Source organism: Podarcis cretensis (genome assembly GCF_951804945.1).
Source record: "Podarcis cretensis genome assembly, chromosome: 10".
In the NCBI taxonomy this organism is placed as follows: domain Eukaryota; kingdom Metazoa; phylum Chordata; class Lepidosauria; order Squamata; family Lacertidae; genus Podarcis; species Podarcis cretensis.
Genome location: NC_137179.1, coordinates 53,794,825 through 53,810,611, shown reverse-complemented (window position 1 = coordinate 53,810,611; position 15,787 = coordinate 53,794,825). Strand labels below are relative to the sequence as shown.

General features: G+C 42.8%; 1 protein-coding gene across 2 annotated transcripts in view; it reads right to left on the bottom strand.

Annotated features, from left to right (window-relative positions):
- The window catches only part of ZNF277 (zinc finger protein 277), a 45,768-nt gene that overhangs the window by 21,873 nt on the left and 8,108 nt on the right, over window positions 1-15,787 (bottom strand). Inside the window, exons 2-5 of one of the 2 annotated variants that reach the window (XM_079994312.1) lie at window positions 9,949-10,032; window positions 7,989-8,190; window positions 3,772-3,860; window positions 2,392-2,474 (exon numbers count right to left, since the gene is read on the bottom strand). In XM_079994312.1, coding sequence (XP_079850438.1) covers window positions 2,392-2,474; window positions 3,772-3,860; window positions 7,989-8,190; window positions 9,949-10,032 — 458 coding nt within the window. The remainder of the gene's footprint in view (window positions 1-2,391; window positions 2,475-3,771; window positions 3,861-7,988; window positions 8,191-9,948; window positions 10,033-15,787) is intronic. The other variant, XM_079994313.1, reaches the window with a different exon arrangement.

Sequence of the window (15,787 nt, the reverse complement as noted above, 5' to 3'; positions counted from 1 at the left end):
TTTCTGTGCAGTGTCCCATACAATGTGCTGACCCAAAGGAAACCACTCTCTGATGCCATCCCACAAGCGGATCATGCAGCGCTAGCCAGCTCATCCCCAAAATGATGGGCGCTCCTCCCAACGTGGCTATATTAAACGCTATCCGTTCCGTGTGTCTTGCCACCCTCATTGTCATGGGGACCGTCTGCTGGTCTACTTCTCCCCCCAACAGCGCCCTCCCATCAATCGTGGTCACCTGCAGGGGATTTTTCAAAGGAATGGTTTGTATCTGATGGGCGGCTGCAAACTCCTTACTCATAAAGTTGCAGGAGCTGCCTGAGTCTAATAGCGCCTTCACTTTTAGTGGGTGTCCGTTTGCCAGCTCCAGCAATACCTCTATTACAAGAGCTGGTCTTGGGGGTTCTGGCGTGGGCACATTTACTGTTCCTTGGCCTGGCTGCTGTGCCCCGTCGGTGGCAGCCAGGCGTTGGCTTTTACTTGCTCCTTAGCTCCTTCTCCCTCCTCCCCAACAGCTCCCGCCATTCCTTGCCATTCCTTTCTTTGCGGACAAACTCTGGCAAAATGACCTGGCTGTTGGCAGAGAAAACATTTCTTGGCGCCTTTCCCCTCCTTCTTCCGCCCTTCACTGGGGTTTGAAATTGCGCGCGCGCGCGCTGTCCCGATTTCCATCGGCTCTGCTGGCAGAGAAGGCTGCTCTGGCATCTCTGGAATGCGGAAATCCCTCCAACGCTCCCCTTTCCCTTCCCGCTTCTCCAAGGCTCTGGCCTCCTGGCGTGACCCTATGGCCAGCGCTGATTTAGTCAGAAGGTCCATAGACTCCGCCCTGGGCCCCCGGGAAAGTTCGTCTTTCACTGCCGAAGATAGTCCTTCTTCGAACAGCATTTGTATCGGTTCCGCTGACAAATCCCATCCTAATTTATGGATCAACATGGTGAACTCAGTCCAGTACTCACGGACAGATCGGTTCCCTTGTTTACACGCCATTAACTGCCTCCGCGCCACTCCCTGCTCAATCTCGCTGGAAAACATCAGATCCATGGCGCGAAAAAACTTCCTTGTGTCCCTTAGGGCTTCATTATTGGCTGCCATTAGTGGCCTCACCCAATCCCGGGCTGTGCCTTCGAGATGCCCAATCACAAAACCAACCCTCGAATCCTCATCAGGAAAACCATCAAACTGCAGATTGAGGGCATATTGCATCTCTGTCCTGAAGGCTTGATAATTCCTGGGATCACCCCCAAACTTCTGCACCAGTCCTGGCACTTTCCTCGAGAGCTGGGCGGCTTTCCCCTTTTCTGCATCATGAGCCCTCCTCTCCTCCAGCCTCGCCGTTTGCAGAGCTAACTGTACCTCCAACATCCTGTACCTTTCTTCCAGGCTAGGACCGGCTGCAGCTGCTCCCCCATCTCCGCCTCCGGCTGGGTTGCTCATGATGCCTCTCTTTGCACAAGCTGCTTTCAGGGACTGTCAGATTGCTGTGGTGGGATAATGAGCAGCTTGTGCGTTAAAGCTGGATCCCTCAGAGCTCACTCTGTGTAGTGAAACCCTGCCTTGAGAAGAGCCCTTGAGCATGGCTCCCTCAGTCGCTGGTAGAATCTGACAGTGGGCGTTTGCGGAAACGTTTCCAACATAAGAGCTGTTTCACAGACATGCGCCTCCTGGATTCCCTGCGTGACAGCTTCCGGCGGGGGGTGGGAGTCCTTATGGGCTGTTCTGATACCTCCTCGCTGTTCTCACTGGAAGTATCCCAGAGCCTCCCCTCCGACTCCTTTTCCTTTGGAGCTCCCGCACTCCCCCTACTGGTTCCCTCTTCTCCTGAAGAAGAGGCTCTCCTATTCTGCTGAAGCCTTCTCACCACCTGTCCTTCCGATGGCAGTTCCCTGACACATACCCTCCAACATTTCTCCAATAAAAATAGGGACATCCCATTCCATTATTATTATTATTATTATACCCTGTCCATCTGACTGGGTTGCCCCAGGCACTCTGGGCAGCTTCCAACATACATAAAAACATAATCAAACATTAAACTTTTATAAAACTTCCCTACACAGGGCTGTCTACAAATGGTTCAGGGGTCGCATAACTCCACACCCTCCAACATTTATCCAATGAAAATAGGGACGTCCTAAAAAAAGTGGGACATTAAGGGGTCCAAATCAGAAACTGGGATGGCTTCTCTAAATCAGGGACTGTCCCTGGAAAATAGGGACACTTGGAGGATGCGCTTTAAAGAAGTAAGTCCTACTGAGCTTTCTGGAACTGTTAAGTTAACCATTGAGGATCAACTTCATTATTACTGAAAGAGGAAACCTGGGAATTAAATTAAATCCTCATTTTTTGTGCAGTTCATTTCATGCTTCGGGATGGTCACATGAAACACCACCTTACCAGCCTTTGTTGCTGAAGTTTCTCCCTCAGTGTTCTGTCTTCAGGCAAGGCATCACATAAAAGGAAGTAATTGTCTTGTTCCTCTGTTAAAAGATTACAGATCAAATGTCAGGGGAACACTTAGGTCGATACATTAAGCTTTTTAATGTAATACAGGTTTGAGTTATATTAAGTCACTGAGAGAGGGAAAAAGATGCAAGTGGTACGGTAATTCTATCCATTTAAGACAAATGTTCCTTCTAAGGGGTCTGTTCAGAAATTTCCTAGCCATGTTGGCAGTTGTGCTTCAGCCAGAAGCAAATCCATGAATATAGAGAAGCCCACCAGGGTATGTCATTAGATTTTACTGGACAAGGAAAATCAGCACCAGGTCTCGTCTCTGGCTGCATTCAAATGTCACAATAAACCATGGTGTAATAAACACCCCTCCCAATTACTACTCCATGAAGAAATCTGAAGGTTTCCATTTCATTTTTATTAGTCAGAGTTTAGCACTACTTTCAGTCCTCACCTGTGATAAATATTAGCTATAGTTTGTTGAAACAAGCCAGCTTCAGAACCCATGGTTTACTGTAACATCGAAATGCAGCCTCTGCATATTTCATACATTAACTGTACACCAATGCTTCACACTGCCTGGTATGGAAAGAGTTCTCCAAAAGAAAAAGAAAAAAAATCTGCATTCTGACTTTGTACTCAGAACAGGCTGAACTGGTCTTCTCACCCCAATCTTCCAGGCAGACAGGTAGAGGAACCAGCATCAGTTTAAAATGCCTGAAGCCCTTGTTATGCCTCTTTTTCTTTAGACTCTCTATTTCCTAAAGCTGAACTGCATTCTACAACTGCCAAGATTTTTCTTTCCTTTTTTTTAAATGAATACCTGATGCTAGGCCAGAAGCAGGGTGCCGAACTGATTGTGTCTCATAGCAGTTATTTAGAGGTTTATAATTTTATTTGACAGTCAAAGCTACTATAGCCACCCTTATAAACCTTTAATCGGTGAAATGGAACACATCAGAAATATTATAACTAGTATGGGAATATCTATAATATTAAAGCAGAGGGCTCCTTCCCTAACATTCTATCATAATCATCCTTTGTTTGGCCCCAAGTATAGATGATGATGATGTAGGCAACATGTACAAAAATCAACACAGGCATTGCCCACAAGCTTATAGTCCAAGATATCATGCTAGACACTCACTCTTTGTATTTTAAAGTGAATCAAATAATCTGTTGAACTCAAGCCCACAAACAAGAGTGCTTCAGCATCTGATACAGTTCAGCAAAAAGTGTCCCAACAAAATTGGTGGTCCAATGGCAGATTGTGGGGAATTTTGCAAACCAGGGCTGTGCAGGCTACAGTAACAACACACTCACCTAAAGCTGCTTCAGAATTTGTTCTTATCACACAACAGAAGTCTGTAATGGGCTGCTCTGAGAATCTTTTCTTCCAGTACAATGCATATCTTAAAAAAAAAAAGGGGGGGGGGAGGAAGCAAAAATGCAGGCAGCTATGTTACAAAACATTTCCCAAACTATTGTTCATTTCATTACACTCTTAATATGCAATTCTTGTTGCAGCATTTGGATACCCGAGCCACTCATTGCTACCAGTCTTTTGTAGAGGTCATTTTTCAAATAAGGCGACGTTTCTATTTAGCCAGAACAATCTTCCCAGTACAGATAAGTTGGAAATTGGAAATCCATTACCAGGTAATTTCAAATGTTCAGCTTGTATGAAGAAACCAGACACAATGACTAGTGTTTGATTAAAAAAAAAAATGAAAAACATGGCAAGCTTACGGTGCTGAATAAGCTAACTTTTTATATGGATTTTATTTGCCCTAGATTCTTTTCGTCTTATTACTTGGCTTTAAAACTTGATACTTACCAAAACATAAATGGGTGCTTTGTGCATGCTTGGTCACAAGTCTCTAGAAAAATGTATACTGCATGAATACCGAGACCTGCTTAGTAGTTTAATTATCCAACTTGACAGTAAAATACATTATTCCATCCAAGCAAATATCAAGAAACTCAGTTAGAGCCAGCTCTGTGCCCTAGTACCATATGGCATTCCCATGAAAGAAGGAAACTTCTGGATCTGAAAATACTAGAGCCATAATTTGGCAAGAAAAACAAACTGTCATCGTGGGATGGGATGAAATGCAACAGAGGCACAGAAAGCTGACAGAGAACTTGAACACAGCAGTGCCAATAGTCCTACATATTGACTATGTATACTTTTTAAGAAGCAAATAGCTGCTTCTTAGTATCACATTTCCTGGTTTCTGGCATTGGCTTTCAAGTCTCTGTTACACCCTAACAAAAGTTATTGCTTTCAGCTGTTTTCCTTGCTCATCAATCAAGCATCTTAATGAACCAAAAGTGTGTGCCTTCAGTTCAATCGTGGGCACAGATGTTGAGGGAAGGGTCCAGAGGAGTGGAAGGTAGGGACCGGATATCAAACAGTTGCTGCCTTCAATTATTTCCAGGTGCAATACAGACACCAATGCTTGCAAGCATAAAAATGTCCATGGAAATAGTTCACTTTACATGATGTAAAGTTGTGAGCATTGATCTGCATATCTGAGGTTCTCTCAGGAGCCAGAAATTGAACAAGAGCTGTCTGGTTCTGCTGGGTAATCACTAAAGACAAAAGTGGCATGGAGATTTCCCTCTGAGCTGATGCTGTGTTGCTGAGAATCCATCTGAGAAGCTTCACAAATCCCTTTGCCTCTGATAACTGGTGATGCAGTGAGGCTGTGGTGTCCTCAAACACCACCGAGGCATTTGGGATTGCAGCGTGGTGGGGGAAAGCAAATAATATTTTCTTTGCTCATCTGCAAGACAGATCCCGGCTTGTTCAGCAAACCATGGCTATAACAAACCATGGCTTAGTGTTGCATCCAAACTACCAATTTCATCTGTGGAGAACTTTTTGCAGCTCTGGACTGGATCCTCGATTCTCCACCCATGAGGGACCATTTTGACAGGTGAGACGCATTTTTTTCTCTGTGGTTTGTAGTGTGGTTTGAATTCATGTCACACTGCAAATGAAGGTCCTAGCACTGCTTGAAGTCCATGCGGACCAGTGCCAACTTTAAACCCTATTTTCATCCAATGGAAACTTTGTAGTGCAGCCAAACCCAGCAGGCTTGAAGTCGCGACTGACAAGCAGTGACAGCAAGTCTCACTTGAGAGTCTTCAAGGCCATTCCTGCTTTGCTCACTGGCTGCTGCACCTCTACCCAATGTTGTAAGTGGTGTTGGGGGAATTTGGGACCTGTACCAGACCTAGTGGGTTAAACCACAGAGCCTAGGAATTGCTGATCAGAAGGTCGGCGGTTCGAATCCCCGCAATGGGGTGAGCTCCCGTTGCTTGGTCCCAGCTCCTGCCAACCTAGCAGTTCGAAAGCACATCAAAGTGCAAGTAGATAAATAGGTACCGCTCCGGTGGGAAGGTAAACGGCGTTTCCGTGCGCTGCTCTGGTTCGCCAGAAGTGGCTTAGTCATGCTGGCCACATGACCTGGAAGCTGTACGCCGGCTCCCTCGGCCAGTAAAGCGAGATGAGTGCCGCAACCCCAGTGTCGGTCACGACTGGACCTAATGGTCAGGGGTCCCTTTACCTTTACCTTACCAGACCTAGTTAGGATCCCAGAGCCCAGAGGCTCCCTAACCTGACCTATATGCTTGTTCATGAGACCCAAGTATACCTCTCCAGAGTTCTCTCCTTCCATCCAATCCTGCATGTCTCTACCTGCTTGTCTGATACTGTTCTCATCACCATCTCAGACTCAACATGTCCAAGATGAAGCTGCTTCTCTCCCCACCCCAGCCTTCCCTTTTGATCCTCCCCAGATCTGCCAACAGCATCACCACTCAGACTGACTCCGCTTTATCATCAATTATTCTCTCATTTGTTTGCCACATTCAAGCAGTTGCCTTATATATACAGTATTGAAATGTAATGAACCAGGCCATGGCAACTCACCTGGATGTTGATATGTGGACAGCATTTATTTATAGATCACCTTTCCCGAGTGATCATTCTTTAGTCTCTTGGAAAAATGAAACCACTGAGTCTGACATGGGGACAGATGATCGCTTGGTTCCACTCACACGTAACCAATGCAACTGTGAGTTTATGCATTTCAGTCTTCTTTGAACCATTTACACTGGAAAAATTGATCCCATTCATTTTTGGTGCACATCAGTCGTCTCAAATCTGGCTTACTGACACATGCATGGTAAAAAGTGAGTGCAGAAAAGGTCTTGATCTTTGCCATCTGAAGCCAGACACACATAGCGGCTTTGCAGATACCAAAGTGGAAAGAAGAGAGCAACAAAAAGAACACATGTACAGACTGGAATGCATGCTATGTGAAATTGCTACGCAACAGCATTTAGTGTTTTGAATAAGGCTTGTCAATTAGAGAAAACATGTGCACCTTGAAAAGCACATATTGATGAGGGGCAGGTAGATTGGTTTATTTAACACAGGCTGTAGATCAGGGATGGGCAACCTGTGGCCCCAGTCAGAACAGCTGTTGGCATAGGAACTTCTAGAACTTTAGCAATTAGAATATGCAATTAGCACTGAGGCCAACGCATTCCTAGAAGGGCGTGGTCATCAAATGTCAACTGCAACATGTAATACTTTTTAAGGGAAGGAAGTTCAACTGAGTTATCAGGCTCTAGAGTTTACCATGGAAAGACAATGAAAAGGACATTTCAGGAGTGGATTCACCATGCCTTTCTCTCTACCTGTCCATTTTATTGCATGGGTTTCCTCTTCCATAAAGAAATTGATCTACACTTGTATGAATCAGTTCATAGAGACGGATAGACAAGTTTTGACAGGCTTACAAGAAATAGAAACCAATCTGGAGAACCTAATATAAAGGTCTGAGCTCCAAAACAAAAAAAGGAAGCAGTTTGGTCAATGCAAAGATCTGCCTCCCTTAAGGTCCCCAAAAGGCTGATGCATTTGTTTTTGTGCTATGATCAGGGCTACTTTTGCAGAATGATTTACTTCCAATTTTTGAAGTTTGGGATTCCTTTGCGCACACACATTCACCTTCCAGCCTTGTTTCTACAGTCCCTGGGTCCAGCTCTCTCAGCCAAGGCTGTTTCCTACATTAATGTCTAGCAAAATTGCCTTTTATTTATACACAAAAATGTATCTATCCTGCTGCATCATAAAACATTGATTAAATGATTATTTAATTTTTCTACTGCTTAATATATTAAACGTGTATCTAAATGGTGTACAAAAAACAGAAGCAACAACAGACAACTTAAACAAAATATTACAAAAACACACAGTTGCATTAATACAAAGTTACTAATATATATAAATCAATATCAATTCATTTTCCTTCAGACACACATACCCTTTCAGCCTCCCTTTCACTGTTTTTTGGGATCTGTCTGTTTTCTTTTCTGTCTGTTTCTGTCTGTTTTGGGATCTGTCTGTTTCTTTTGCATAATTGGGAACTGTGTTTTGGTTGTCTCAGTATATACCAGTTCTAGTTTCCTGGACATTTTCTGTCCTAGGTTGCTTTATCAAATTTTAAGCAAGAACTACATACCTCCGAAAATCTGCTACTAGCTTGACATCTGCAATGACAAGCTTGTGCTCTATAATCATGTGCTTCAGAAGCTGGTTTTGTTCTGATACAGGAGAATATTCTTCACAGAATATACAAGGCACAGATGGAGAACCTTCTACAGCAGAAATGCCACCTGGACTTTCTGGCAGAGAAAGTGGCTCCAAAATGTAGTCTTCGTGGTCTAAAGAGAAATAATAATAATAAATTACAAATATATTATATTAGTCTATCTCAGTGTCAAAAGCAATCTTTTTTTTTTTAAGTCAGCAAACAGACTTGTGTGCACTCTATAGAATGGAATGAAAAAGAATGGAAATGTGTTTCTTTATTAAATTTCTATCCTGCCCTTGCTCCCAAACGAGCCAAAGGTGGCAATGAACTTCCTGTATGGCTGGTTTTGCATCAAAGACTTCTTACATATTACTTCCTTACAGTGTTAGGTGCAGAGCAGGGGAGAGAAACCATGTCTGGGCAGCTTGGAGTTTGTAATAAATGTGACATCAGCCCAGGCTGGTATGTAGACCTCATACAGGTAAAATTCCCAGTTCACTTCAGTGGAGGGCATATACAGACCTACAGGGCATACCTAACTGTGTCCACTCAGAAGTAAGTCCTACTAAATTCCATGGGGCTTACTCCAACATAAATGGGATTAAGCTTGTAGCCTTACTGCAAAGTGCACACAACTATCTGAAAAGCCAGTCTTCTGCAACATCCTAGTGGCAAGAATCAAACTTACGGTCTGCTTACCCAATGATTAAATGCTAAACCTTTGGCTACAAGTCAAATGTAAAATAAGTCCTACATGGACAGTTTCCGCTGCTCCCGTTAGGAACAGCCAGATCAGGTGTTGCATCTCTAATGTCCCCAAAGATTAACGAGCAAATTTCAAGATAGGATTTGGCCACATACAGCAAAAATACTTCCCCGTTTGCAAATGAGTGTCTGCATTCTTGCAAGAGTGCATGTTCCGCGGCTGTCCTTTTATATTGGTTATTGACACCTCACAGAGCACTACAGAAGGGTCACAGCTTAGTAGCAGAGCTCATGCAGCACATTACAAATTGGCAGAGGTTGACAACCTGTTTGGACTAGAGGGCACATCTCATATTTTGCAAATGTGCTGGAGGCACCAGTCACCAAATGCCTGCCATGGAAAGGGCATGGCATAACACAAAATTAGAGCAACAATCATTTCCAACAACCATGGGAAGCCAACTATGTCCTGCTGGCCCTGGCTATGGAGATCACACATGTGTGCATGCACACTGATGCTTCTGCTGCCTAATAGCAAGGGAGCATTTCAGAAAATATATACAAGGCAGCCACACCGTTCTCATTTCACAGAAATCCCTTAAGCACCTGCACATTTTGCTCCATAACCTTCTTTCTAGGAGAGCTAGAGGCTTGTTTTTTTTCCAAATGGCAGGTCAGAGTTGGGTGCACCTACCCAGGAGCCCCGCTGGATCAGGCCGACCCCTGATCCTCTATGGCATGTCCAGATAGGGGTGAAAAATAGTCCTGCCTAAGCTTCCCAAAAGCCACTCTCAGAGAATGTAGACAATGCTGAGCTATTTGAACCAAAAGTATGAGTTTGTATGAGACAACTCCTTATGTTCCACTTTGCCCTGGGATCCCAAAGCAAAATGACCAATGGGAGAATGGGGAAAGGGAGGACATGCATCTTGCAGCACAGATAGCGGACCTGAAGCTCTTAGCCCAGTTTCTTGAGGCTCTTGGTCAGAGTTCATGTGGGTTAAAAGCAGGAGTAAAAGCAAAATGCAGAAAGAGAGAAAGGAATGGCAGCAAGGGGGTGTCCCTATTTACCTTTCACTCTGGAATGAGGCCTCCAACAAATTATTCCCCCCTGCCACCCTGGAATGCAGCCCTCAACGGAAAAGGGGTCACATACTCCAGTGCTACAAGGAAATGTGCGTACCTGTAGATAAGGATAGAATAGGCTGCTTCTTCCTGACAAAACTTGGAAGATACACTTCCTGCATACTTGTCTCACTAGCATAACCTATGAACAGCTGTCTGGAAGAAGGAAAGTTACCTGCAGTTCAAGCCTAACCATGTTCACTTAGAAACAATTACTGCTGAATTTAATAGAACTTACTCCCAGGTGTAAGTGGAGTTAGGATTAGCTGATGATAAAATTGACAAGAGCATTGTTGAAGAACTCTCTTTAGTCTCAACGAGGCAAGAGACACTATACCTGCAATCATCAACAATACTGGAATTTATAGACTGAGTGTCTGCATGATCACATTTGTGGCACAAGTCTTTAAGAGCAGGGCATATAGATATGGACATTGATGGGCCTGTCAGCTCATTGTGTAGAAATACAACTGTACCCAAACAAAATAAGAACATCTGCTGGAATGTTAAGTGTCTTTCTAATTAAATTCAGCAGTTGAATGAATCAATTCATTAGCAACAAGCCTGGTTTATTATCTCATTAATACAGCTGGCTAATACGAGGAGATTAGTTGAAAAACTTGACAACAATCCCAAAACAAGAAGGGATGCAGCAACAACAAAAACATACAGCCAAGAAAACAAGGTAGAACAATGAGATGGGGTTTTCAAACAAAATAAAAATCCTAAAATAATACTTAAAAAGAAAATAGAACAGTATGCCTGCTACATAAAGTTTTAACTAGAGAGGAGTTACATAATATTTATCTTGTGATCTCTGCTGCTTAGAATACTATGCACTAGATATAAAATTGCATTAGATGCAGCCACAAGCCTTAAACAAGATATGTAATATTAGCAATTCAGTCTAGGGGCTGGTGAGATCTATCATTATATTCTGAGATATCACCCTAAGAAGTTGCAGGACAACGCTTTTAGGCACAACTTTGAATTAGGGTTGCCATCATGAAGTCAGAGTACCTTGTAAATCATTTTCTCTAGTCCAAAGGCTTCATACAACATGAAAAAGAACAGGTACAATTTCAGCACTTCTAAGCTACCATATAACTGTGCCTGTTTATTATATTCTTGCAATATAGTGGGCATTACTGGACAGGTTGGGACCAATTAATTTGTGCTAAGGTAGCATGAAATGTCTAAACAGCCATCTGGTGGTCTACATATTGGGGTAAAGCACAGAAAACCAATATGTGATGTGGCTGCCCCTGCCATGGCTCTGGGTCCATCTGAACTCTGCATTTTGGACGCATCTAAGTAACACTATGCACTGAGTCCAATACAAGGATGTTCGATAGTCTTTACCCACTGAAAGTGAAGGAGGAAAATTTATGTATTTCAGACTTACACATTATATTCTACAGGCATTGACATCTGACATTATGAACAGCTCCACCTAATGTGGGCACAGCTCTTAAAAGCAAGATAGAGAGGATCCTAATTCCTATAATCAAACTGTTCAGCACCTGGGCAATAGGGCTAGGACGCAAAAAAAAAAATTCACTTTTTTTTTTTTTGCAATGTCATGAACTTGGATTTCCTAAGTATGAAAAAAGTCTCCTATATCTAAGCTGAGTGAATTTTTAAAAGACCAGCATAATAGATACAACCAGCTTTCTGACTAAAAGATGAGCGAAAGCTTATCAGTTGAGTAAAATTCATGAACGTTTTGTGAAATGCTTTAGATCTTCCTAATAATGGCTGAGATGACTGGCAGAATTCGAGACCTGGGAGAGGAGACGGTGGAAGAAGATTGGAAGAAATTTAAGGACTATTTGCAAAAATATTGTAAACTGTATGAATGTTAAGGAGGATGCTTGATCACAAACAACTTGGCACCATTGAATTAGATAAACTGAACTATGAAGATAAGCTAAATTTAGGAAAAAATCAACTTTTAGATAATGATTAGGCTAAACTAAAAAGTTTTAAAAAGTCAAATGAATATATCTAAAATTTAAGATATAACATTGGAAAATTAGATAAGGTGGGGACAAGGTGATAAATTGCTGAATTAATTTTTATATTTTGGAACGTAGGAGAGGGAGATGTGAGGAAGTCCAAAAAGGATAAGAAAATATGTTATGAAATGTGATGTTTTTTGTATGTTTCGTTTATTATGTTATAATTTTTTTTAAAAAAACTATTAATAAATATTATATATATAAAAAAATAGATCTTCCTAATAAACTGAATTAGCATTTTGTTCAAGTTCATGGGAGTCATTTGTCTGTTACTTCACTCATTAACATGCTATTACTGCTACATGGGAATTAGCCAGAGCAGCCATGTGCTCCAAGACAGCACATCTGACAGATCAATCAGCCTCAGTATTCAGCAGTGATCTACTGAATGCAAATTTAATACTTCAAAAAGGCAACTCCGTCCTGCAGCTAAACTGGGTCAATTTTACATGAGCCGTGTATCGATCTTCTCAAGACATTTGCTGCTACCCAAATACAAGGCGTCACTGCATAAATGCATCCAACAGTGTACCAAAATCTTGTAATCCAAGTTTACTTCAAACAGGTACTGCAGGAATCCAAGCCTGACGGAAATGCAACTGTATTTAACTGCAACATTGAACAGTTTTGTTCAGCGTGGAAGTTTTTAGATGCTGCAGTTTCATTAGCATTAACAAGTGTTGCTATGGGTACCAGAGTGGAGGCGTCGGAATATAAGTGAATGGAAGAAATAGGAAACAGATGAACAAAAATCTTCAACAGTTGGAGGGAAACAGCCCAAATTAGGCCGGCTTTTAAAAAGAAGACATCTTTCCTTCTCCTATTAGTTAGTGAGTCCATGTCACGATATAGGTCCTTTCTAAAAGAACAATGGAGTAATATACCATTCCATATAAGATATACTTGCACACATGTAGATCATTCTGGTAGATCTTGAAAACAAGAACATTTTTTTAAAAAAAGAATAACTTTCCCAGCAATGGTGCACAGAATGCTATATTTGTTTTAGAAATGTTATCTGTTTTAATCTGTGTTTTAATGATGATGGTTTTATGTATAATTGTTTTCTAATTGATTTTTAGTTGTATTTTATCTTTAGTCTTATTTGTATACTGCTGGGAGAGCTCTATGATTAAGCAATTTATAAATCATCTAAAATAAATATGAACATCATGGGGATAGCATATTATTCCCCGTGCGAACACCCAAAATTCATTGCCCTGCAGAAAAATATTGTCTGTCTCACTACAAGGAAAATGGATAGTCCTGTTTTGTCATTAATATCTTCTTTAGCTACATCCTGTTATTAGAAATCTTTCAGTACATGGACCGCAGATGGATTGGAGAGAGTTGTGTCTCAGTTCGCTGGAGGCAGCAGGTTCAGAAATATATCAAGAGTTGTCACAGAGAAAGAGAAAATACCAACAGCCACTGGATAAAAGTGGTTTCAAGACCCTGTCCCACGTCATGGTCTCTGAGTTTTCCCCTCAACAAGGCATTGTCTCAGCTTTAGAACACCAGATGTGAAACGCAAAGAGCTAACAAAATAAAAACCAGAGCATACTTTCTAATATAACTAAAAAATACAGTCGTAACTTGAATCCCAAACACCGGAAGTGAGTGTTCCAGTTTGCAAACGTTCTTTGGAACCCGAATGTCTGACGGGGCTTCTGATTGGCTGCAGAGCTTCCTGCAGCCAATCGGAAGCTACGCCTTGGTTTCTGAATGTTTTGGAAGTCGAATGGACTTCCGGAACGGATTCCGTTCGACTTCCGAGGTACCAGTGTGCTGAGGTACAACACATTCCTCCCACGTACCGTATTTTTCGTCCCATAGGATGCACCTAGTTTTTTGGGGGGGAAATAAAGGAAAAAATGTTTTCCTTTATTTCTCCCCCAAAACCGGGTCGGGGAACAGTGGGATGGCGGCGCTGCACCTCCCCGCTGTCCCCCGAGCTTGTGGGGCTGGCCAATGTCTGCCCGGCGCAAGGGGCGCTCTGCTTCAGGGCGTGCTGCGCGCCGGGTGGCAGGCTGAAGCAGAGCGCCCCTCGCGCTGGGCTCCCCACCCTGCGGATGTCTGCCCCGCGCACGGGGTGTTCTGCTTCAAGGCGCCCCGTGCCCCGGACGGCAGGCTGCTATCCGCAGGGCTGCCTAGGCTGCGGATGTCTTCCTGAAGCCTGGAGAGCGAGAGGGGTCGGTGCGCACCGACCCCTCTCGCTCTCCAAGCTTCAGCGAAAGCCTGCATTCGCCCCATAGGACGCACCCAGATTTCCCCTTCATTTTTGGAGGGCAAAAAGTGCGTCCTATGGGGCGAAAAATACGGTATATTCCAGGGTTGTTGTTTTGAATTATAAAAGGAAAATGCCTACTTCCGATTCCAATGTATGCACCTCAAGCCATTGTGAAAGTTTTGAAATAAAGGAATACAGTAACTGCCTTATACAACAGGAAGCTAGTTTAGTATTGTCCACACTGCCTCCAGGGATTTAGCCAGGGTCTCTCCCAGCCCTACCTGCCAACGATTAAAGGTGAGTCCTTGGGCATGTGGTGCATGTGTTCTACTGTTGAGCTACAGTGTTGTGAATTACCAGTCCAGATCAAAACTGTCACAAACTGTTTGGTTAAAAGGCGGGGCCTGCTCCAAAAAATGGCAAGGCTGGGCCTTCGTGGATCAGCAGAGGGTCATCATCTTGACAACGATATTATTTTTGCTTTCAAGAGGATCAGATGCAAGCCAGGATAATCACTTTGCATATTCTACTTCTTCCAGGTTAGGAGGGCCACTGAGGGTCCTCTGCTCAAGAGTTCCCATCAAAATTTATAAGAGGGAAATCTTGTTTTTCCGATACTAAGTGGATGGATACCACCAAAAAGCATCCTATATTCATGTATTCGGACACTGATCAAGCTGCAACTGAACCACTAGCTCAAGGAAACATCTGTAGCCCCATCTCCCCCCACCCCTTTTCCCTTGTTCAGTTGATAAAAAAGGGGTGAGACCTCGTTAGAAAATGCTCTTATTTATGGCTTCCAAATCAAAAACTATTTTTCCCCTGGGTAATGGCCAATTCTGGAACAAAAGCTCTTTACAACTCATTCTAAGTATTCCTTTTTCTAGTTCCGCAAGCTCCCAAGTTATTAGCATCTTACATTTCTTCCTTTCTGGTCACAAAACCATGGTGCCAAACACAGAACACAAACAGCACAAACCTAGTACCTAAGCTGATTAACCCTGAAAATCACACTATTTTAGTTACAACAACCTTCTTTTAATTTCTCAGTTCTCCAAGGCAAAGGGAACAGGGCATAACTATGTCTTTTAAAAACGCAGAAAAACAATAGGGGTAGTATAATATTAATACCACCACTAACCCAACAGGAGCTACAATAGGCTCTAGCTCTGCGCATCATTCTCTGCTTGTGCCTACTACCAATATGAAGACCCAGGTAATGCAGGCATCAGCAAGAACAACAGGTTGCTCACCCTTGCTTTAAATGGTCCAGTGTTATGACAGTACTAGCATCTGTGTCATTTCAATGATCAGCAGTGATTGCAGAGCCAAGCAACGGTTGGTTGAGAAAATGCTACATCTGCATTAATGGTGGAGGGTGTTATATGAGGCTACTTGAGTGTGTTACACACACATATGGATATACATCCCATTCTATTATTTACCACATAGGTCTCCTTGAAAACCTTACTTTCTGATTTAGGTTCTCTCTGGAGGACAGAGATGGTGCACCAACTTTGTTTCTCAAAGCAAACGTTAAAAGACAGAATAAGACAGTGTGGTCTTTCTGCACGAGTGGCTCAGTCATCAATTGAAGCAGCATAGATCCTGTTTAATTCTGTGTCACTGAAGCTTTGAATAAAGCC